This window comes from Sorex fumeus, unplaced genomic scaffold, assembly GCF_029834395.1.
Source record: "Sorex fumeus unplaced genomic scaffold, SorFum_2.1 ptg000015l, whole genome shotgun sequence".
Classification (NCBI taxonomy): domain Eukaryota; kingdom Metazoa; phylum Chordata; class Mammalia; order Eulipotyphla; family Soricidae; genus Sorex; species Sorex fumeus.
Genome location: NW_026606072.1, coordinates 6561581 through 6586295, shown reverse-complemented (window position 1 = coordinate 6586295; position 24715 = coordinate 6561581). Strand labels below are relative to the sequence as shown.

Here is a 24715-nt window from a genome sequence, read left to right as displayed (position 1 = left end):
CGGCCGGGTGCAAGGCAAACGCCCTACCCGCTGTTCTATCACTCTGGCCCCATGAAGTTATCAGTTATTTTAAACCTAGGTTTGTAAGTTACCATATGTATGTAAGTCTTGTAAAATTACTTTTAAAGGCTGCATTTGTAAATATTTTTATCGGTCCTAACCATTTTACTTTAAACATTGTTTATGGCTTGTTTGGCATGGACAATTGCTGATTCAAATAGTTGAAACAGATATGTATTGCCTTTAAAGTCTAAAATATGATGTGATTTTTTAATAGTAGTTTGCCAACACCCTTGCTTTAGATATGTAAAACATTATTTCATTGTATGTATGTACTAATCATAGTAACTTTAGGATTTCAGAATTAAAAAACTTCATTCTTTATGAAGGTACATTTTCACATTCATTGTTTTTGACTTTTGTTTGTACATTTAAATTTATTAGGCTTCCCAGTTTGAGGGTGCTTAACTTGTTGGGCAGTAGTTGGTTAGGTCAGGGTGCTTAATTTGCTTTTGCTTCCTTCCTGGGAGTTCTGCAGACCAGAGTCTAAATTAAATTCTCACATTGGGACTTCTGGAGGAAACCAAGGCTCCAAAGGTCATGTGAGAGGGTTTCAGAGTCTTAGAAAAGTGACTTTATTTTCCCAAAAATAAACTTTTTATAGAGCTGCTTTTCTTTTCTTTCTGTCTCTGTTGGCTGAGTATTCTAATATATACTTCTTCCTCGGGTGTATTCTATCCTAAGGTCTGATTTTATTCCAAATGAGTATCTTGCATTGTCGCACAGTTAGTGCTCCTCACACTTTGTAAGTTCTTCTGACCATGCTCACGTTCAGTGCTTTTTCACTCAGGTGACTAGAACTCAGCCACAGTAGTGGTGCTTGGAGAGTTCTCTGGCTCTCTGCCTGGAGGCTTTCTAGTACACAGAAACCTTATGGAGCCAGAGATTACTTTTGTCTTTCCCGTGCAAAGCATGTGCTGAATCATTTGAGTCACCTCTCTGGTCTGAGTTTGATAATCTGTTAGGAGGATTTCTCATGGCAAAGCACATAACACAAAACCCGCAGAGAAAAAAGGTACGCATTAGGGAACTCCGCTCCTTCCTGCTTCTTGTGTGGTTACGTAGGGGATACTTCCTTTTCTTGGGGAATAAATTTTATCCTTGGTCAGAGATTCAATCCCCAGGATTTTCATTGGAACTTGTCAAATTGCAGTCTCTGCCTGACAGTAACATGCTTTTAGTTAGAATTCATATTAGTAGTTAACTGATAGACTTTGGTAACTCAGTTTTTGCTCTGAAGGCCGGAAATCCTTTCCATTAATGGTTTTATCTTCAGCATGTTTTAAATTTAAATTGGTAGAAAATTTTTGAGTATAAAATTCTGGGTACTGACAGGTGGTGATTTATGATCTATTTTTTTAACCTTATTTAACTTGAATAAGATTATTTTGTGCCTCTGTGAGAGTGAAAAAGATGTTTTCCATAACTGTGATGTTAGAAAAGGAGTTCAGGATTTGGGAGTGTTAGTGATACTAATTATCCAGACCCATAATCTCTTATCTACAACTTTAAGAACCTCAAAACTCTGAATTCTGAAAATGTAAGCTATTTCTATAAATAACTTAATTGAACAAAGGCTAACTAACTACATCTTGACTCCTTTGGCAGCAAAACCTGACTAAGATTTATAGTGTTTGTCTACTTAGTTGTTCTCCTGATCCCAAAAAGTGTATGTGAATATGTCATGCCACCCCTAACCATGTTATTTCTGTGGTATTTGTGTTTATGTTCGAGGGCTGTGTAGAGGGGTGGAGTGAGGTTTTGGATCATACCTAGCAGTATTCAGGACTTACTTTTGCTTTTGTACTCAGGGATCACACTGAACTTGGGTACATGCAAGGCAGAGCACTTTAATCCAATACTATCTTTCTAACCCTCTATGGTATATTTGAAGATAAAATCTTAAATTTCAGGACAGAGTGATAATACAGGTAGCATTTTTTCCCTTGCATGAAGCCTACCTGGGTTCCATCCCTGCCACCCTTTAGTTCTCCAATCCCCGCCAGCAGTGATCCATGAGTGTTAGATAACATTGGGTTGTCCTTGTTCCCCCTCACCCCCCAGCTTAGGTTTATTGAGCTACTCCCACAGCAGTGCCCCTGAGGCACACCCAATTCCATCAAGCACTAATAATCCTGTATTTCTTTTCTCTTTCCTTTATGTCATTTGCATGGCTTATTTAGCAGTGTCTTTTTTGTATAGACACAGGAAGACAGTTGATACTATGCTTTGTAATATGGGAGTTAATTGACTTCAAAATAGTATTAATTCCTGAGCATCCATTTTTACTTGACTTAAGCCTCAGTTGCCCTTACTTCCTAGCACCAAGAGCAGGATCCCGACGAAGGGACTGGATGGACCCAGGGCAAGCTGTAAACTACCCTGACATTGAAAAGAGAAAAGCTAAGCGCCGTAAGTATAAACTAAGAGATGGTCATGGACAAACTCTGTCATGACTCAAGAAGAGGTAACTGAATAAGGAGGACTCTGCTAGGGTTAGGAAAGACTAACCTGGCCTGAGGACTGTGGTCCAGAATATATAGAGAGATATCCCCAGGATGAGCCAACCTTTAAGCCTTTAAGCTTAATTCATCTCTTACTGTTCATACAAAATGACTAGAAATAGTATAAGAAGTAAATTTACTATGATTATTTAAATGGATTATTAGCTGAGGAAAGGAGGAAGCAATACAACCTAGATGGAATCCCGCCCTAGTAATGTGGAGTAATCTCAAATGAGATTTTGTCCTCAAGTTAATCTCCTGAAGGAGTGGCTTTACATCTATTTGTTGTTATGATAATGTTCAACCCCACCTTTGTGTATCCCCACCCTTCATGATTTCGATATAGCTATGCTATAAGAGGTAAGAGGAGACTAGAGGTTGAAGACCAGAGGAGAACAGGGACTTTGGGACTTTGAGATCTTCCAGAACTAGAAAGTTGATGACTAGGAGAATGAGAACTGAGACTTTGGAGACTTTGGGACTTTAAGGAGTAGAAGGAGGACTAGATGAAGACGGTGACTGGAAGTAGAGGACTATGAGACTACGACAAGATGAGGAAGAAGATAAAATGAAGTAGAAGACTTTGAGGTCTACGAGGAGACTAGGATGTTCGAATGAATGACTGGGACTACAACGAAAGCTGTATCCATGATTTTGCTGTAAGTGGAGAGATCAGACTACACCAGGGAGGAGAGAGAGAGAAACTGTCTACAGACCAGCCTGGGGCCCAGTCCCAGTTTCTCCAGTCCTTGTTCGTCCGTTGCCGCTGCCATTGGCCAGCCTGGGGAAACAACTCTCGGCTTGAGTCCCCTGTGTGCCCTGTGTACCCCACCACACCTTTCTCTTGGAAATTTTACGCACGATTGCAGAGCTAGGAGTACAGCCGGGTGTGGACCAAAACAAATACCACTGTCCCCCAAACAGAACCGCCACACTTTTGAATTTCTAAACTTGTTTTATTCAGGATCCCACATGAAGAGTCATAACTCTGTAGCAGAAGTTGGAGAGTACCTATCCTTAAAGAACTATTGAAATGCATAAACACTGTCCTCCCGTTGTTCATCAGTTTGCTCGAGCGGGCCCAGTAACGTCTCCATTTTGAGACTTGTTACTGTGTTTGGCATATTGAATACGTCCCGGTAGCTTGCCAGGCTTTGCTGTATGGGCGAGATACTCTCGGTAGCTTGCCAGGCACTCCAAGAGGGGCGAAGGAATAGAACCCGGCTAGGCCGGGCTGGCTGCACGCAAGACAAATGCCCTACCGCTGTGCTATCACTACAGCACAGTGGGTATTGAAATGCATAAATAGTTAATCAATTACAGGATCATGTTTAAATCAGTTTATATAAGAGCTAATGAAATGTGTTATATTGGTTTTATTTATTGCTTATTTATTGACTCAAAGCTTTTAAAGGTTAAACTCAAGTTCACTTGAGGCCCTGGGTTTCATCTGGTGGAACACACACACACGCACACACACACAAACACACACACACACACACACACACACACAGAGAAACACACAGACACATTCACTCTCTCTTGCTTTTGTATTTTGATTAATAGGTAAAGGCCCTCCCGTTGATCGTCGATTTGCTCGAGCGGGCCCAGTAACGTCTCCATTGGAGACTTTGTTGTTACTGTGTCTGGCATATCGAATACTCTCGGTAGCTTGCCGGGCTCTCCGAGAGGGGCGGAGGAATCGAGCTCGGGTCGGCCATAGTTGGCTGCTTGTAAGGCAAATGCCCTACCCGCTGTGCTATCGCTCCAGCCCTAATACAGTAGTTATGCCTGCTCAAGTGAAATACAGGAAGAAGGATTAGGTACTTTTGCTTGGTTAAGATCATCATTGTCAAGGGTTTATGAAACAGCTTAATCCCTTTCATGTATGGAATGCAGTATTAGCCTTGTTTTCATTCTGATAATTTTAAGTGAGTTGTGTATAAATTTATTATATTTAACTGCATAAACCACTGAAAAGATTGCTAAATATGGAATATCATCGAAGTGCTGATTCAGCATTTTGTATATTAAAAACAGTTTATGCACAAGAAGTGCTTAAGGTACATGTATTAAAATGTAGCTTAGCATTAGAGCACTTGCTTTACATGTAGTTCCTGGGTTAGCTCCCAGGAACTGCCAGGAAAAAAGAAATTGCGTTTGTTGGATACCTGGGCATACTTTTTCTTGTTTACATGGTAGTAGTACTATTGCCTGAAGAAGGAACTTCTGGAAACTTTAAGAAAAGGATGAAGGATGAATTGACGTGGTTGCAGGACAGACTGAATTTACGTAGATAATCAATTGATATACTGAGATGTGTTGCTTTAATTAGAAGATTAAGTATAGGATTGAAAATTTGAGTTAATACATTCTTAGAGTTTATTGAGACAGTGAATACAGACATTTAAGAGCAAAGGATAGAAATTTAGGGAGTACTAAAGATTAAGAAACTGGGGAAGGGAATACCAACTTTTACAGGTTACACATAGTGAATGGTGAGAAATAGGTTTGAATACATGCAATAAGATGAAGGCAGTTTAATTGCAGAAATCAAGGATGAGAGCGTGGATTTGGCCAACAGTGGCCAGTACTATAGATACCAGCATTAAATTTGAAAAGCTGAGAAAAAGAAAAAAGAAACGACAACTTTGGTTTTTCCAGTGCCTTTGAAATCTGATGGGTGGATTTTAGGAAGTGGAAAATGCAAGAATAAGTTAACTTGAATTTTAGAGAATTGGTAAACAGGTAGCATCTCTTAAAAAATGGGGAACAGCTAAAGGACACCTGTTTTAAACTTATTTTTAACAATTGATTTTATAGTATGGTATACAATTCAGAAGTAGAAAAATACATTCTTGTTACTACAAGTAAAAGAGCTAGTAAAGGCGGCCAGAATCAACGAGAAAAATGTTTTAGATTTTAAGCCTATACTCAAATGAACTGTCTTATGGAAAAAGTATATGTTCTTTGATACTAAGAGGGGAACCGGTTCTTTAGCTACATTCATATAAGTCACTTGTCAGACAGGTGATCTGACCTACAGTCATGTTTTATAGAGAAAAAAGAAACGAAGTAGCTGTACAAGCCAAATCTTCAACTAGCTTCTGAATAATTTGAATAGACTGAGTATATATCACAACTGTCTCAGCCTTTGGGAACAGCTGTTCTATTATTTTCTAGGGTTCATTTGCATAGTGAATTGTTTCAAACAATTTTTCCCGTATAATAGAAGATTTCTAATTAGGAGACTGTGGAAACCTAGTGATTTTACAAATAGCTTTGTAAAATATAATAGATTAAGTCAAATTTTAACAGAACATCCAGTGATTATAATCTTCAGTAATTGCTTTTAGTTATTTTTACTATTTTAGAAACTGTTCTAGATGCAGACTTTCATAGTGTTTTTCTGGAGGAAAAAAAAAACATTTGAGGAAGTGTCACACCAAAGATGTCTTGGACAGTTCTTTCTGTAGCCCATGAATGGCCTATACATACATATTTTATATATTTGTTTATATGCACTTGTTGTACTTTGTATTTAGTTACAAAATAAAACTGGTTTATTAAGTTAATTACTGTTGTCTTTCACAGATTATCACATAAAAAGTATTAAGAGCCCAAGCATTCCACTGATTTCTAACTTTACTGTTTGAAAGGGAAAGATGAACTGTAAGAAAGCACTTGATAACCCTTTTTTCTAATAAATAGCGCTCACCTATTTGCTACTACCTTAAACATGAACCATCTTTACCACAAAATTCTTCATAATAAATTTAAAGATTACTTACAATGTAAAAATATAGTTATATAATTAGAAGATTTCAATAGGATAAGTCATTAGGTTTTTTTTATGTCAATAATGCGCCTTGGGAGTACTATTTTTAGCACATGAGTGTATTAATGCTTGGCAGGGTATAGGTGGGTAAAGGTGGTGGAAAAGGTTTGATTTAGGGGGTGTTTTTCTGAAGACTGAGAGCAGACTTAAATTTCTGTTGATTTTTTTTTCATGTTCATAGGTATCATTTAAATTTTTATATTTGGCAATTTTCTTCAAGAAAGTCACATTGTTAATCACTTTAAATGATTTTGTTCTTAGTGAGAATTCTTTTCAGAGCCGTGCAGAAGGTTTGGTTAGGTTTTATGGGAGCTATTTACAAATAGATACCTTTGTTTATTTTTAAAGTTTCAAAATTTTAGGCAGTACAATTCACAATACTGTAAGTGATAAGGTTTCATGTGTATATACATTTTAAAGCAGTGTGCTCTTTTTGCTTCTCTTATACATATATCTATACTGCAGCTATTGTTATTGTACTTTACTGCAAATTATTACATTTTTGTATTAACACTAAAGTTCACATATAAGTTGTAATGAAGAAGTCAAGTTGAAGTAGCAAATTCTTGCCTTTTATAAAAGATCGTATCAGTCTATTATATGTATTATATACAAAAATGTTTATTGACTATTGACTGAATTATACCTAGAGAAAAGTGAATGCAGGTATATTGCGCCATAATTTTCTTATATTAACATTGAACATTGAAACATTATTGAAATTAGTAACTAGATCAAGAAACAGAGCTTTGATATAAGTTAGGTTTTATGTGTATCTGAAAGGTATACATATTTATTCCAAAAATATTTTAAATTAGATGTTAGGAGTCAGCCATAGTTATAAGTATTAAGATAATATTACAGTGGTGAGAAAAATGAATTTATAGTATTGGGAGATAAGCTTCAGTAATCATGCAAATGAGTAATTAATTATCAACTGATATGCATTGTGATAGCCAGGATAATGAGATAGATTTAATAGGCTTAAATCAGACTGCTTATTTTTAAATCCAATTGCTACTTATTTATGTGACTATAGGCTAGAGTTTCTTAACTCTTGTTAACACTTGTGGTTCCTTTTTGTACTGGAGAAATGCAGTACAAACAAGCAGTGTCTCATATGGGTTGTAGTCAGAACATATTACTGTTGCCAATTTTTCAAAAATTTAATTAAAAATTAATACACTGTGATTTACAAAGTTGCTCATAGTTGAATTATAGGTACACTGTGTTCCAGCACCAGTCCTGCCACCAGTGTCCTTAAGTTCTCCACATTGCACCCACTTGCCAATGTTTTTGCTGACCCCCTCTCCCCCCAATTCAGTTCTGCGGTTATGGGGTCACAGCCTCAGTTTTAAGAAGCTAAGCTCTAGGCAAGTAAGCAAATGTCTCCAGACTCTTAACATGGGGATAATAGAAGTATCATACTATCTTAGAAGGCTGCTATAGAGATTAAAGACTTGGATATAAATAATTGACACAGTATTGTAGATACTATTAGTAACTTGTTTTTGTGTCAGTGGGTATTGCTTGTTTCATATTGTAATGTTATTTGAAAGTGATACAAAAGCATATTTCTTACAATAGGTTTCTTTAAAACTTGAAGTTTAGAAAGCATGATTATAATAGTGTTAACATTGATCGTTTTATTTATTTTTAACATTGAATGGTTTTAGCACTGTCAATGTCCTCCCGTTGTTCATCAATTTGCTGGAGCGGACCCAGTAACTTCTCCATTGTGACAGTTGTTACTGTGTTTGGCATATTGAATAGTCATGGGTAGCTTGCCAGGCTTTGCCGTGCTGGCGAGATACACTCGGTAGCTTGCCAGACTCTCTGAGAGGGGCAGAGGAATCGAACTCCGGTTGGCCATGTTGGCTGTGTGCAAGGCAAACGCCCAATCCGCTGTGCTATCGCTCCAACCCTGAATGGTTTTAAATATACAAAATTACCTCACTACCACCAGTGTGTCCAAAATCCTCCAACACTGTCCTGTATCATTTCTGTCCTGTAGCTCTTCCTCCTCTTCCCATTTCTTGGTAATCTCAGTTTTAATCTTGATTGATTTCATTAATTTTAATAATAATCTTGTAATTTATTAATTTTTTAATTAAAGACTTATCATTTTATAATATCCATTCCATTGATTTATTTTTCTGTCAGTTACCATCATGCCCTCCAGTTGTCCAAATTGTAGCAAACCACAAGGCTTCATTTTTTCATATAACTGAGTAGTATTTTTTCCTTTTTTTAAATAAGACTTACTATTTTTTAAATTTTATATATATTTTAATGAATCACCATGAAATACAGTTATGGACTTATAAACTTTCGTGATTACGTTTCAGTCACACAGTTATCAAGTACCCATCCCTCCAACAATGCCCGTTCTCTACCACCAATGATCCCAGTATCCCTCCTGCCACCCCCACCCCAAATCCCGCTTCCTCTGTGTCAGACTCATTCCGTTTCTCTCTCTCTCTCCCCTCCCCCCCCCCCCTTTTTGGTGTTATGGTTTGCAGTACAGGTACTAAGTGGCCCTCATGTTTGGTCCATAGTCTACTTTCAGCTCACATCTCCTGTCCTGAGCAAGCCTTCCAAGCATCATTTACTTAGTGGTCCCTTCTCTATCCCAGCAGTGCTTTCCCCCAGCATGTGAGGCCGGTTTCCAAGCTGTGGAATGATCCTCCTGGCCTTTACCTCTACCATCATGGGTTTTAGTCTGCATTAGGTTTATATTTATATTTCACAAACGAGTGCAGTCATTCTATGTCTGTCCCTCTTAAGTAGTATTTTTTCATTGTCTATATTTATCATAACTTCTTTATTCATTCTTCTGTCATTTATTCATTCATCTTCTGACATTTGGGTTGTTTCCATATCCATTGTACTTTTGGCACTGCAGTAAACATTATGTGTGTGTGTGTGTGTGTGTGTGTGTGTATCTTTTTTAAGTAATGTTTTGTGTTCAAGAGTTAGGTGTGCCAAGAAGGGAGTCACTGAGTCTTATGGATCCTCTATATTTTTCTGGGAAGACTCCATACTATTTTTCATATATGACATTCTCACCAATGGTGAATGAGGGCTTCTCATTCAAGCACATCACTGACAGTGTTGGTTTCCACTCTTTTTGATATATACCATTCTCATTGTGTGGGACAGCACATTGTTTTGATTTACTTTTTTTTTTCCTTTTGCGTCACACCCAGCAGTGTTGGGTTACTACTGGCTCTGCATGCAGGAATTACCCCTGGCAGGGCTTGGACAACCGTATGGGATGCTGGGGATTGAAACCAGGTCAGCTGAATGTAAGGCAAACAAATACCCTGTCCATTGTACTATTGCTCTGGCCCCGATTTGCATTTTTTCTGATATGGGATGATGAACATTTTCATGGCCTACTGGTCATCTGTTGTAGATAAGGGCCAGTACCCCCCTTTAACACTCCCCCCTCCACAAACACACACAATACATTTTTTGAGGGGGACAGCATTACTGGATTTTTCTGTGGTTGAGCATTTTGAGTGCCTTAAATATTTTGGATATTAGCCCTTTATCTCATGTATTGTGTATATTTTTCCTGTTCAGTGGGGTGTCTTTTTTGAGTTCTGTGTGTGTGTGTGTGTGTGTGTGTGTGTGTGTGTGTGTGTGTACAAAACATTTTCATTGCAATGTTTTGTAATTTGTTCATTTTTTTTTTGTTTTTGTATTAGAAGTCATTGAAGACATATGAGGCCCACATTTTGAGAATTCTGAATTTATAATCCTCAGAGTATAGTATGGGTTCTGATCTAAACTGTAGGGCTTTATTTTAACTCATGTGTGATGTAAGATTGGAATCTAGTTTCTTTCTTCTTTTTTGGCATTTCGCTATCCAGCTTTTCCAGCATCATTTATTGAAGAGACTTTCCTAGTTCCATTTAACACACCCAGTTCTTTTGTCATAGATTAACTGTCCATTATCTGACAGTTTATCTGTTGGCTCTCAGTTCTATTTCAATTGTCTGAAAGTCTGCCTGAAAGCAATACCTTTCATCTTTTATTTCCCAGAATTGCTTTGGTGTTTTGAGAAATTTTATGATCTTATCCAAATTTTAGTAGTAGTATTTCCTTGAAAAATGTTATCAGAATTTTGATGGAGGTTTCATTGATTCTGTATAATCCTTTGAGCAAGCAGGATAGTCCTTTTGACTGGTTAAATTCTTTAGCCCATGAATGTGGAGGATTTTTCTGTTTCCTTGTATCCTAGTTTTTCCAGTAGTGGCATAGTTTTCAATGTATAAATATGTACATCTTTTAAGTTGATACTTAATAGTTAGGGATACTATTTTAAAGTATTTTTCGTTTTGAATGTTCTAGTTGTTTGCATATAAAATTACAGTGTTGTAATATCTCCCCATTCATCTCTGACCCAATTTAGGTTTTTTCTCTTCCTTGTGAGTGTGGCTGAGAGTAATTTTTTTTTTTTTTCAAAACACCAGCTCCTACTTTCATTTACTTTTTGTCTTAATTTTCTTGGGGGTTTGAGGTACACCCATCAGTGCTCAGGGCACACTGTTGGAGCACTGTTTCTGTGCTCAGGAATCATTCTTGGTGTGGTTCAGGGGCCCCTGTATGGTGCCATAGGTCAGACTCAGGGCAGCTGCTTGCAAGGCCAACACTGTATGTGCTGTACTATTTCCTCCAGCCCCTGTTGTCTTAATATCTACAGCAAGATTTCGGCTCAATTTTTATTTCCTTTCTTCTACGTACTTTGGATTGTTTTATATTTTTATTTTTCTCAGGCCGTGAAGTAAAACTTTTTTCTTATTATTTAGCTTGTATTGCCATGAACTTCCCACCCCTTCCTCATACTGCTTTTGCTGTGCCCCATGTATTCTGGTAGTTTGTGTCTTCATTGTTTGTTTTGAGGAATATTTTTATTTCTTCTTTGGGATTACTCCTGGCTCTTCATTCAGGAATTACTTCTGGTGGTGCTTGGGAGACCAAACGGGATGCCTGGGATCCAACCAGCTCAGCCATGTGCAAAGCAAGTGCCCTACCCACTGTACTGTTGCTCTGGCCCCTTTATTTCTTTGTTGATATCATCTTTGAACCTATGGGTGTTTGGCATATATTGTGCAGGTTTAATTATTTGTTTTTGTGCATGTATTTTTTCCAAATAGTTAAAAATTAGTCCCCTAAATCTGATTTCCAGTGAGTAGTATTATAATATTTACCTAACTCAGAAACCTGGATTTATTTTTATTTCTTCCTTTATGTTTTCTCTAATCTTTGATCTATAATAGATGAATTTTCTTGCATGGAATATTATTTGTAATCTGTATTTAAACTTACTTTTTTTGTTTCTATAGTTTCTTTGTTCCTAAGTGTTCTTTTTAATACATAGTGCTAATTTAACATCAACTTGCATAATGGTCTTTATTAGCCATTTGAAATGTAGCTTCATTTTCCATTTTTCCTTCTCATTTTTTTGGGGGGGAGTATAGATTGTCTTGCTTTTCCTTGAGAGAGATATTATTTTCACATGTTTTTACATACTGTTCTTTCCATTATATGCACCTAGAAGATTTGCTGCTTGTTATCAAACAAACTACCTGGGGCTGGAGATAGAGTACACAGGTAATGTGCTTCTCTTTCATGCAGCTCACCTGGGTCCCCACCAAGAGTAATCCTGAGCATAGGTGGGTGTGACCCCAAAACCTGTAAATTAAATAAAATTTAATTAACTTCCATGTCAAGCCATTCTCAAATAACAGCTTGTTTCAAACACCTGCTTGGTCTTTATTTCAGAGAGGGTTTATTAAGAATTCAACATGTGCATGGCCTTGTATCAGGCGAGTGATGTTTGTGTGAATAAGAGAGACAGGATTCCTGTGTTCATTTGTCTTCTAGTCATGAGAAGTTTCTGTGAAGCACTTCATAATACTTATTACCTGCCCTTGTTTAATTTCTTTGTATACTTAATGTGTGTTTCTTTTTCAGTTAAGTTTGACTTCTAGAGTTGATATTATACATTTATTAAAATTCTTCATTCAGCATAGTATATGACATAAAGTAAAAGCTAAAATACTCAGCTGAGGGGCTGGAGTGATAGCATAGCAGGTAGGACGTTTGCTTTGCATGCGACTGACCCAGGTTCGATTCCCAGCATCCCATATGGCCCTCCTAGACTGCCAGGAGTAATTTCTGAGTGCATGAGCCAGGAGTAGCCCCTGTGCCAGGTGTGACCCTATGTCGGGTGTGACCCAAAAAAAGCAAATAAATAAATAAAATACTCAGGTGAATAAAACTTACAAATTTAAACATTATTTACTCCTAGAATAGATCAAATTGTTATATAAAACATTTAGTTTTTTTATGGATATACTTATTTTTTAATTTTATAAATATTCGACAACTAAATACACTCTAGAGGGGAACCTTGTTCCCATTGTGTAATGCCACTGTTACTGTTAAAGACCTTAGTCAGGCGGGGGTGCTAAAAGAGACCAGTACATTTGATGGAAGATGTTGACACTTTGGTGGTTGGTGTAGTGTGTGGGTAACTTTATACACTAAAGCACATAGACATTTATACTATTGTAGATCAGTGTTGCGTAAAAAACTTAATGTAGGGGCTGGAGAGATTATATAGTGGCTAAAGCATTTGTATTGTACGCACCCAACAGTGATTCCATCGCTGGTACCACATGTGGTGTCCCAGCACTGCCAGGAGTGATCCCTTTGCACAGAAGCCAAGAGTAAGCCTTGAGCAACACAGGTTGTAGCCTAAAAGCCACACTCCCTCCCGTGGAAAATTATGTATGAAGTTTATGAGTTATTTAAATTTGTATAACAATCCATTTATGCTAAACTTTGTGATGGTTTATATTCTGATGTTTGCTCAAGTATACTCACAAATAAATCAGAAAGTACAGTTCAGCTCTTTTACATCTGATTTCTCTTTTAGGAAGGCAAAGAAGACAGAAGTTTATACTGTAAAAATGAGCTATTAAACCACAAGAATGATGCACTAAATAGCAACAAAAATTTATTTAGACACTAATATATGGTTTAAAAATTTGCTTGGACTAACTTACCTGTCATACGATTAATTTATAAAAATGGTTTTGTCTCACAAAAAGCTTTTAATTGTAATTACTATTATTATTTTCTTATGGGCTAAACACCATGTTATGTCTCATGTCTTTTAACAATGCTTTCAAGGTAATTATGATTTCATTGTTAATATGAGAAAATAGATGTCTATGAAGTTAAGTAGCTAAGCTTAAACTATGTAATTTATAGGTGAATAAGCTAGAGTCAGTCCTTTTTGGTCATTAAATTTTTTTTTTAACTTCAAAGTTGTTTTCTTATTTTTAAATAGTTGTCTGCCAGTATAGATTTTGTCTGTGGGATTACTATATGTAATTGAATCAAAATTTATTTAAAAATCAGTTTTTGTTATATGCTCATTACATGTTAAAATAGTTTGTTGCATCAAGATACAAAGCAGTATCATATTGAACATACTTTAAAATAATGAATATTTACCTATACACTTTTACATATTCACATGTACAGAGAGAGCTAAGCCAGGAAGGGGAAGCATATTAAATATGTATAACAGTTGTACCTGTAGGTACATATGCACAGATAAAAGCTTTATTCACTGTACTTTTCTCCTGGTGTCCAGGTTTTATGTTTGTAGTATTATGTATATATTTATATAATACTAAGTTGCTATCTTTAGAGTTGGCTGCTGTTTCATTACCTTTAGAGAGATTCATCATGAACATGCATAAGAATTATGAGTTACACAATAAGAGGAAAAGACCTACTGTAATTCTAGTAATTCTTTTGTGTTTCCATTTCCTTGCATTTGAATGGTTGGCCATCACCAACCTGCCACATTTTTTTTCCTTAGTGCAGCTGTGAGTTCTGTTAAGTTTAAAGTTTTCAGACTACCTCAGTAGATAATTGTGCATTATACTTTGCATATACCACTATTCTGGAGTTTTAGAGGAGGTAAATAGGAAGCATTAAGTGAGAATGGAAAGATAAGCCTCTTAGACTTTTTTCCCCCTCTTCTGTCCTCTCATACATACCTCATTTACCCTTGCCCATTCTTCCTCCAGGCTAAAATTCTCACTATAGCATAGGAATTGGGGAATTGGCTAACCCTTGCTCATGTGCCAAGTTATTAAAATATAGCACATTCATTCATTCATGTGTTTTATAGTTGCTTTCTTGGTACAGTAGCAGAGACAGATAATTTTAACAGAATACAACCTTTAAACCCACACCATCTAAAATATGTTTGGGTTTTTAGTTTGCCAACTCCTGTTCTAACGGGAGAGAAAGAAAGCAGGATTTCTCATTTAATTCAGAAAATAAGTCAGAGTTTCCTCTAGATTATTATAGCATTTGCGCATCGAATTGTATTTCTTGTTTAGAATAGCACTGTAGCACTGTCCTCCCGTTGTTCATCAATTTGCTCGAGCGGGCCCGGTAACGTCTCCATTGTGACAATTGTTACTCTGTTTGGCATATCGACTACGTAACGGGTAGCCTGCCATGCTTTGCCCTGCGGGCGAGATACTCTTGGTAGTTTGCCGGGCTCTCCGAGAGGGGCGGAGAAATCGAACTTGGGTCAGCCTGGTCGGCAGCTTGCAAGGCAAATGCCCTATCTGCTGTGCTATCGCTCCAGAATAAAATGATTTTAATCTGTCTAGAATAAAATGATTTTAATACTATTTTGAATTGTTCTGGGAAGCATCATAGTTTGTGGGAGCATGGCGTGTCTTCCAGCAAGTATATGATGAAGAAACGGAAATTTATTCATGATTTGGGTTTCCTAGTATTTACATAAAAAGACAAAAGTGGTGAGGGAAGGGAAAGATGTTGAGAAAGGTTGGTTTATTTGGACTTGGATTGGCAGTGATAGTCATTTGCATTTCATAGGTTCATTTTATATTTATTGTTGGATAAAATTTTGACTGTAGCATTCTTTTATTAGCATCTATCATTTTTCAAATCCTGTGGATAGTTGTGTTATTTTTTCTTTTTCTTTTGTGTCGTTTTTTTTCCCATTATAAATTAAGTCCATTTGTGAAAGAATTATCTTGTTGGTAGATATATTCCCAGTTCCTAAACAGTACTGGACCACTATAGGTGTTCAGTTAATACTTGTATAAATAGCTAAGAAATGAGAATTTACATTGTGGTTTTGAAAACATCTGCAGTTTTTAAAAAATAATTGCAATCTGTACCTAGAAAACAATTAGAAGTCTGTAAGCTTTTTGGAAAAATAGTATTTGCGGAAATTAATCTTTGCTGTTATTCCTGTTTGATCATTTCATAGTGGTAGTAAATTTGTGGTCACTTTTTTAAACAACTTGTTTGATACCTGAACAACTTAATTGTCATTTGATCTAAAATGATTAGATCATGTATTACATAAGGTAAATTTTAACTCGCTTTAATCCTTTAACTACAAATTGCCATGGGTTGTAAATTATCTTCAGAATTGTTGTAAAACTTTTATGAAGGTCTCAGGTACAGTTAAGTCATGTTGACACTGTTGGCTTGTTTTTAATTTCTCTTCCTCAGTCTTCACCATTTGTAGTAACATAACTCTATTACTATGTTCAACTGGTGGTAACCTATAGTATTGTGAAATTGTTAATCATGTGACCAAAATAAAATACTAAAATCCGGGGGCTGGAGCAATAGCACAGCGGGTAGGGCGTTTGCCTTACACACGGCCAACCCGAGTTCGATTCCCAGCATCCCATATGGTCTTCTGAGCACCGCCAGGGGTGATTCTTGAGTGCAAAGCCAGGAGTAACCCCTGAACATAGCCGGGTGTGACCCAAAAAGCAAAAAAAAAAAAAAAAAAAAGACAAGTAAAATACTTTAAAAAGAGTACTAAAATACTAACGGTTACTTTTGTCTTTATTAAGTTTAATGAAATTTGATCCTGCCTAGCTAATGACATTTCATTCCACTTTTAAGAGAATTTATAAAGGCATTTCCTAAGCCACCTAAAATTAGATTGAATTTCATGTATTTAGAGAAATACATAATTAATAAAAGCTCTAAAATCAAATGATCATCTCAGTATGTTGTAATTTCAGCGTGATTGGAAATAAAATTACTAGGATAAGTAGTAGCATTAGTGGTTTAACACAAGCCAATTTGTATTTGTTATGTCCAACAATCATAATGTAAGAAGGTAGGCAGTTACCAGCTAATTGTAAAACAAGATAATACAAACAATTTCATGTGCTAAGGAAAACACTACTTTTTGTTTGTTTTGGGCCCATGTCAGGGTCTCCAAACAGGGCCCATCTCTGATAGTGGGGTGCCAGGGATTGAACCTAGGATGGCTATAATGCCCTACTGCAGTACTACCTCTCCAGCCCCAAAGAAAACATTAATTTAAAAACTGTTTTCAGTTAATAAATAAAAATACCAAAGGATGTTATATATAACTCTTAAAATGACAGTAATATGGTACTAACTTGTTCCCCTTCTTTTGATTGTTCTTTTTTTTGTTAAAATAAATAGAATGTCAAATGTATTTTAGGAAGTTGGCCTGTTGTAAACTGAGGAAACTGCCGCCTTATTTTATTGAGTTGACAAGTCTATTGACCATGAGTTTACTTACTCTATACACCTGACCATCTGTCTGTGCCTCTTTCTTTTAAGGAAGTAAACTAGTAGTAGGGTGTGTGTATAAATAATTTGCTTTTGAGCCACACCCAGTAGTGCCCACTCTTACTCGGGAGTCACTCTTGGCGGTCTTTAAAGACCATATGTGATGCTGGGAATTGAACCCAGATTGGCAGTGTGCAAGTCAACTGCCTTGCCTTCTGTACTATCTCTTCGGTAAGTAAGTAAGTAAAGGCCCTCCCGTTGATCGTCGATTTGCTCGAGCGGGCCCAGTAACGTCTCCATTCATTTTCATTTTTAATTTCTTTATTATTTTGGATTTTGGGCTATATTTGACTGTGCTCAGGGCTTATTTCTGGCTCTGTCTTCAGGGATCACTCCTGGCAGGGTTCAGGGGCCGTAAGGGATACTCGGGACTGAACCCAGGTTTGCTGGCTGCAATGCAAGCACCCTACCTGTTGTACTCTCTCTCCAGCCCTCCATTTTTAAATTTTTATAGCATTTTCCCTTAGTACTTTTCTGTTAAGATGGGCTGGAGCAATAGCACAGCGGTAGGGCATTTGCCTTATGCGCATGGCTGGCCCTGCTGCAGGCTCAATTCCTCTGCTCCTCTCCGAGAGCCCGGCAAGCTGCTACCAAGAGTATCTCACTCGCACGGCAAAGCCTGGCAAGCTCCCCGTGACGTCTTCGATATGCCAAACACAGTAACAACAAGTCTCACAATGGAGATGTTACTGGGCTCGTTCGAGCAAATCAATGACCAATGGGAGGACAGTGCTGCAGTGCTATTTTAAAGACGGTGCACTAATGTATTATTTGCCTAGTTTGCTATTAGCACTATAGCACTGTCCTCCCATCGTTCATCGATTTACTCGAGCGGGCACGAGTAATGTCTTCATTGTGAGACTTGTTACTGTTTTTGGCATATAGAATATGTCACGGGGAGCTTGCCAGGCTTGGCTGTGCAGGCGGGATACTCTCGGTAGCTTGCCAGGCTCTCTGAGAGGCATGGATGAATTAAACCTGGGCCGACCGTGTGCAAGGCAAATGCGTTACCCGCTGTGCTGTCGCTCAAAAACCTGTTATTCTTTGCACCTTTCTAACATGGCTGAACTTCTCTAGCTAGTTGCTTTTAAGATTTTTCTCTTATCCCTCATTTTGTGCAGTTTGATAATTTGTTCCTCAGTCTAATTTTTCTCATGTTTCATGTGCTTGTAGCTGAGGATCTTGCCTCTCCTAGCTTATTTTCAAAGTTTTAATTTATTATTTATTTCCAGGGAAGGCCTGTCCTCTTAGACTGAGCTCACAGCTACGGGAGGGAAGCACATGGAGTGATGAGGGAGAAAGGGGACACCCATCTAGCTAGCAAGATCAGCCCAGCCAACCTTGGGTTTAATGGGCCCAGAGCCTGATCATCTTTACGTCCAGTTTATTATTTCTTTATATTTTTCTTACCCCCTCCCCCATTTCTTTTCCTTTACCCTCCATCCCTCCCTCCCTTCCTTGATTCTAGTTACAAATTGTACTAGGCTATTTGAAAATTCACAATTAACTGATTATCTTAAGTTTATACTGTGTTGAATTTTGTATACTTTTTAGTATGTTCATTATGTGTAACCTTCTATAAAAGCAATTATGAGAGCTGATGATGACTCAGTGGTAGAGCACAAAGTGGGGGGGGGGAAGAAGGGGGAGGAGAGGAGAGAATGTTACTTCAGTAGTCTAGTATATTTTCATCGATACATTTTAATCTAAAAACGTTAGGAACATTGTTTGTCAGATATATCGGTTGGTGCTTGGGTACTACTCTTGGTTCAGTACTCAGGGAATACTACTGACTGTGCTCGAGCAATCATATGTGATGCTGGGGATCAAACCTGTGTTGGCCACAGCCATGTGTATGGGGAAATGCTCAACACATTGTACTAGCTCTTTGGCCTCAATTACAAACATTTTAAATATCCTTTCTGCTAATTCTAACATCTGGATCAGTTCTGGATTTTTTTCAGTCGATTTATTTTTCTGCTCATTATGGGTCATGTCTTTTTTTTGCTCTTTTGCATCCCTGGTAATTATTTTTAAAAATTTTTTTATTAGTGAATCACCGTGAGGTACAGTTACAGGCTTACAACTTTAGTGCTTGCGTTTCTGTCATACAGTGATCAAGTACCCATCCGTCCACCAGTGCCCATTTTCCACCACCAATGGTCCCAGCATCCCTCCCCCCACCCCCACCCTGTCCCTTCCACCCTACCCCGCCTCTGTGACAGGGCATTCCCTTTTGCTCTCCCCCTCTTTTTGGGTGTTGTGGTTTGCAATAGAGGTATTAAGTGGCCGTCATGTATGGTCTATAGTCTACTTTCAGCCTGCATCTCTGTGGGTCCTCCTAGCACCCTTTACTTGGTGGTCCCTTCTCTATCTGAGCTGCCTTTTCCCCCAGCATGTGAGGCCGGCTTCTAAGCTGTGGAATAATCCTTCTGGTACTTATCTCTACTATTCTTGTATCCCTGATAACTTTCAACCACATGCTAAAGAAAAATTTTGCTTCATATATACACATACATAAACATGTATTACTAGTTTTTTTGAGCTTTTATCAGGCACACTTTAGTTCCTTGTGAGCAATATTTTTTTTCCAGAATTAATCTTGCTTTGGGTTTAAATAATTTATATCTAATTTATCCCCACTACTGAGCTTAGATTTTAAGGTCTCATGAGCTATATATACAGTTTTTTAGTCTGCCTGATAGGAATGGGAGTGCTCCCTATCCTGATGAATGCAGATACTCTTCCAAATGGAAGAACTAAATAATTTTTTAAGTGGCAAATTTCCTCACATCTGTGTATTTACTATTCTGTGGAGAGGTCGCTTTGTAGAGCAGAGTTTTGTGTACTGCTCTCTCCTCCATTTATTAAGGTCTCCTTAAACTCTGAACTTTGTTTTTTTGACTCAGGTAATTTGCATGGCCTTGAAGCTTTTATGTAAAGCGGCATGATTTGTAGAGTGTTCTTGTTTGTTTCTCATCTCTCAGGGATCATTATTTTCCACTTCCTGATGTCTTTCTTTACTTTCCCTCCCTCTCACCTTCCCTTCCTCCCTTCCAAATAAGATGTTTTTAGTGCCTTTTAGCTGCTTTGTATCCAGAAATGAAAGTTGGGATGTTAAGAGTAAAGGTTTGTATTAAATAAATCCAAGTATACGCAATAGAACCATAGGTATGAATGGATTAGAGATCTGAAAATCATTGAATGAGTCATCCGTATGGACTTTGAAGTCATCAAGTAGGTGGCTTTATAGTGGAGAGTAAAACTTGACCAAAAAATGAACAAGAACCAATTGTGATGTTTTTTTATTTCATTTTTTTTGTTTTGGTTAGAAATATGCTTAATGCTGTCTTGTCTTTATTTTAGAACCTTCGGACAACTTAAGGGAGATTCTCCAAAATGTGGCCAAATTGCAAGGAGTATCAAATATGAGAAAACTAGGCCATTTGAATAATTTTACTAAGGTAAGTTATATATGTCTTATTATTATAATCTAAAATTCTGTCACTTAATAAATGCTTCTTAGTGTAATCATCAATAAAAGTTCTTGAGTATGAAATTCAACATTAGAGCTTTCCTTTGCTGACTCTCATGAATTTTGCCAGATGTTTGTTATAGAAAATTTGGTAATTTCAGAAAAGAATAAAGGGAAAAACTCTTAGAGATAATCTATAATCTGGTTTTCATGTTTATTTATACAATGAATAAACTTTCTTTTGTCTTTTTCTAGTTACTTTTATATGATACTGTATATATAAGCATTTATATATCAGTATAAGTATATTTCATAGGCATAACCATTATTCCCAGAGAAATAGTATAACACATCCCCCTTCTCTGATGTTCTTTTCACATCATGGGGACCTCAATTATAATCCAAGCAAGGTAAACTAGGGCCGTGTGTCTCAAATACTGACTTGGTCTCTGTTAACAAAATTGTTGACTGTTGATGAATTTGTATGGTTTTTTTTTTTTTTCGTGACCACATTTGCAGTTTTCAGAGTTACTTCTGGGTCTTTGCTCAGGGATCACTCCTTCCAAACTCATAGGACCAATGTGGTGCTGGTGCCATATGTGGTACATACTGTTTTGTTTTTGTTTTTGGGCCACATCCAGCAATGCCCAGGTGATTGCTCCTGCCTCTGTGCTCAAGAATTACTCCTGATGGAACTTGGGGGACCATATGGGATGCCTGGGAATTGAACCTGGGTCAGTTGTGTACCAGGCAAACATACTACCCACTGTACTATCTCCATGGTGCATATTTGAAATGCACTGTTTTTTCTTTTGCTCCAACCCTGACCTATTGAAAGAGATCTTTTTAGATACTTAAGTGAATTTATGAGTTTGTTAAAGTTTGGGTGGCACTATTAATCCTTCCAAAATGTTTAATTCTTAGCTGCTGTGATTTGGATTTGTTTTTATAGAAAGATATAAGGAGATGAGTATAAAAAACATGAATTTTTTTTAACTTGAGGTCGCGTAATGATTATAAAGTAGGTTATTTTCCCATGAGAAAGCAAGTAAATATGCATTTATTTTCCTTAGTGAAGTTTTGAAAAACCTTTATTTTTTCTTCTCATATAATAGAAGAGAAAATAATTTTATATATGGAATAATATAAAGTTGTTGTTTTAAGAATAACTTTCCACAACATTGAATTTGGTGCTATAGATTTTTTATTTTTTTATTTTTTATTTATTTATTTATTTATTTTTTATTAGTGAAACACCATGAGGTACAGTTGTAGATTTACAAATTTTTGTGCTTGGATCTCGGTCCTACCACGATCAAATACCCATCCCTCCACCAGTGCCCATTTTCCACCACCAGGATAATATCCCTCCCCCCCATCCTCCCATCCCCCCATACCCCCCTGCCACTGTGGCAGGGCATTCCCTTTTGTTTTCTCTCTCCTCCTGGGTGTTGTGATCAACCAAAGAGGCATTGAGTGGCAAAATTGTTCAGCCCAGTCTACTTTCAACCTGCATCTCCCCTCCTGGGAGGATCCTCCAAACAACCTCCACTTGGTGTTCCCCTTTCTATCTGAATTGTCCTTTCCCCTAGAATACCCAGCTGGCCTCTAAGTTATGGAGTAATTCTCCTGGTGTTGCTCTCAGCTATTCTTGGGTATTAATCTCATATTTTATTATTTTATATCCCCCAGATGAATGCTATCTTTCTATGTCTATCCCTCTCTTTCTGACTCATTTCGCTTAGCATGATACTTTCCATATTGTACCACTTGTATGTAAAGTTCATGACTTCATCTTTTCTAAGAGCCACATAGTACTCCATTGTGTAGATGTACCAAAGTTTCTTTAACCAGTCATCTGTTCTTGGGCATTCAGGTCTCTTCCAGTTTCTGGCTACTGTAAAGAGTGCTGCAATGAACAAACAAGTGCAGATGTCACTTCGGCTACACATTTTTGCCTCTCTGGGATATATTCCCAGGAGTGGTATCGCTGGGTCAAATGGGAGCTCAATTTCTAATTTTTTGAGGAACGTCCATACTGTTTTCCAAAAGGGCTGAACCAGTCGGCATTCCCACCAACAGTGAAGGAGTGTCCCTTTCTCGCCACATCCGCGCCAGCATCGGTTGCTTTTGTTCTTTTGAATGTGGGCCAGTCTCTGAGGTGTGAGATGGTATCTCATTGTGGTTTTGATCTGCATCTCCCTGATGATTAATGATGTAGAGCATTTTCTCATGTGCTTTTTTGCCATTCGGATTTCTTCCTTGAGAAAGTTTCTGTTCATTTCATTGCCCCATTTTTTGATGGGGTTGGATGTTTTCTTCTTGTGGAGATTTTTTAATATCTAAAAAATTTAATATTTGTTTTTGTTATATAAATAAAAATGGTGTTATATTTCAGTGTCCTAGTCAGATATTGTTAAGTGTAAAGTTGTCTTGAGGGTGCAAAATTGCATCTTATATTAAATTCCTTAGTTTTATTTTACCATTCTCAGTGCTGTCAGGTTGTAAATCTTGCCTAGATTTTATTGTTAGAAATAATTTTTTGGGGGGGTGTCCACACCTGACTGTACTCATGGGTCATTCCTGACTCTGCAGTCAGGAATTACTCCTGGCAGTAATTTTCCAGGACTTGAACCTTGGTCAGCTGCATGCAAGGCAAGCAGCCTGCTATTTTATGGCTCCAGTCCCCAGAAATAATTTAATAGAGACTTATGTGGTGGTATGAACTCCTGGTCCACTTTGTCACAATCAAGTTGACAACCAAATAGGTAGTTTTAGAATTCTTGCCAAATAGGATTCTTATTTGGGGTTGGATGCAAGAATGGCATTGTTTTGGTTTTTTGCATTGGGGCACTAGTATGATTTTTGAAGCACTATAGCACTGTCCTCCCGTTGTTCATCGAGTTGCTCAAGCGGGCCCAGTAACGTCTCCAATGTGAGACTTGTTGTTACTGTGTTTGGCATATCGAATACGTCACGTAATAGCTTACCAGGCTTTGCTGTGCGGGCGGGATACTCTGGGTAGCTTGCAGGGCTCTCCGAGAGGGACGGAGGAATTGAACCCAGCTCTGCTGCTGTGCTAACGCCCTACTGCTGTGCTATCGCTCCAGCCGACTTAGATCTGAGGGGAGAAAAAAAGAGTAGCACGTGTTCAAGAGAGAACATCGGTTTCTCCAGAGTAGAAAAAGACAAAAGAGAGAAATCAGTGTTCAAGAGAGAACTTTGATTTGAAAAGTAAGCAAGCCAGCAGTGTTTTTCTGGGAAGTTATTTACAATTCCTCCAAATGAACTTGGCCTGGAGTTCTGCACATACATAAAAGTTAATCTGGGCATCCTTACAGGAATGCCATGCATTGTTGATGGGCCTCTTTTAATCTCATCAGGAGATCTTGTTCTTCTGTAGCTTCCATTTTCTGAAGGGTCCATCCTTCAGAACTGAGATGGGGCCTCAGTTTCATCCCTTGAAAAGATTTCAGGATTTGCATATAAAAGAGGTGCGGTTTTCATCCTTTGGTCATGGATAACTTCAGGGCAACTCCACTGGGGGGGGGGGGGTGGGTGGTGGTTAAGTTTATTATTTCTCAAAACTTCATCACCAAGGCCCTTCTACCTGTCTGCCTGCAACATTTCTCCGCTCCCAAACGTCACCCCCTAAATCTGTTAAATAACATGTGGGTGATAGTCTAGTTTATCTTCTCTAAGTTCCTCTTGCTGATGAAAGGACACAGAACCTACCCTGTGTAAGGGAGTGAAGACTCTGCTAACTTAGTACTAATGGGGCCCAGGCAGTGGTTTATTGGATTTTTAGAGCTGTCAGTGTGAAAGGGAAATCAGATAGATTAGACTTTTTAAAATTTTAATTTTATTAAGATAGGGCTGGAGTGATAGCACAGCAGTAGGGCGTTTGCCTTGCACGCAGCCAACATGGCCGACCCGAGTTCGATTCCTCCGCCCCTCTCGGAGAGCCCGGCAAGCTACCGAGAGTATCTCGCCCGCACGGCAGAGCCTGGCAAGCTCCCCGTGATGTATTCGATATGCCAGACACAGTAACAACAAAGTCTCCAATGGAGACGTTACTGGGCCCGCTCGAGCAAATCGATGAACAACGGGAGGACCTTTTAAGATGTTATGATT

The 24715-nt window shown here is 37.9% G+C and overlaps 1 protein-coding gene across 2 annotated transcripts in view; it reads left to right on the top strand.

The window, feature by feature from the left end:
- RICTOR (RPTOR independent companion of MTOR complex 2) overlaps window positions 1–24715 on the top strand; it is a 131569-nt gene that overhangs the window by 19040 nt on the left and 87814 nt on the right. For both annotated transcript variants that reach the window (XM_056111998.1, XM_056111997.1), the window contains exon 3: window positions 20473–20570. In XM_056111998.1, coding sequence (XP_055967973.1) covers window positions 20473–20570 — 98 coding nt within the window. The remainder of the gene's footprint in view (window positions 1–20472; window positions 20571–24715) is intronic.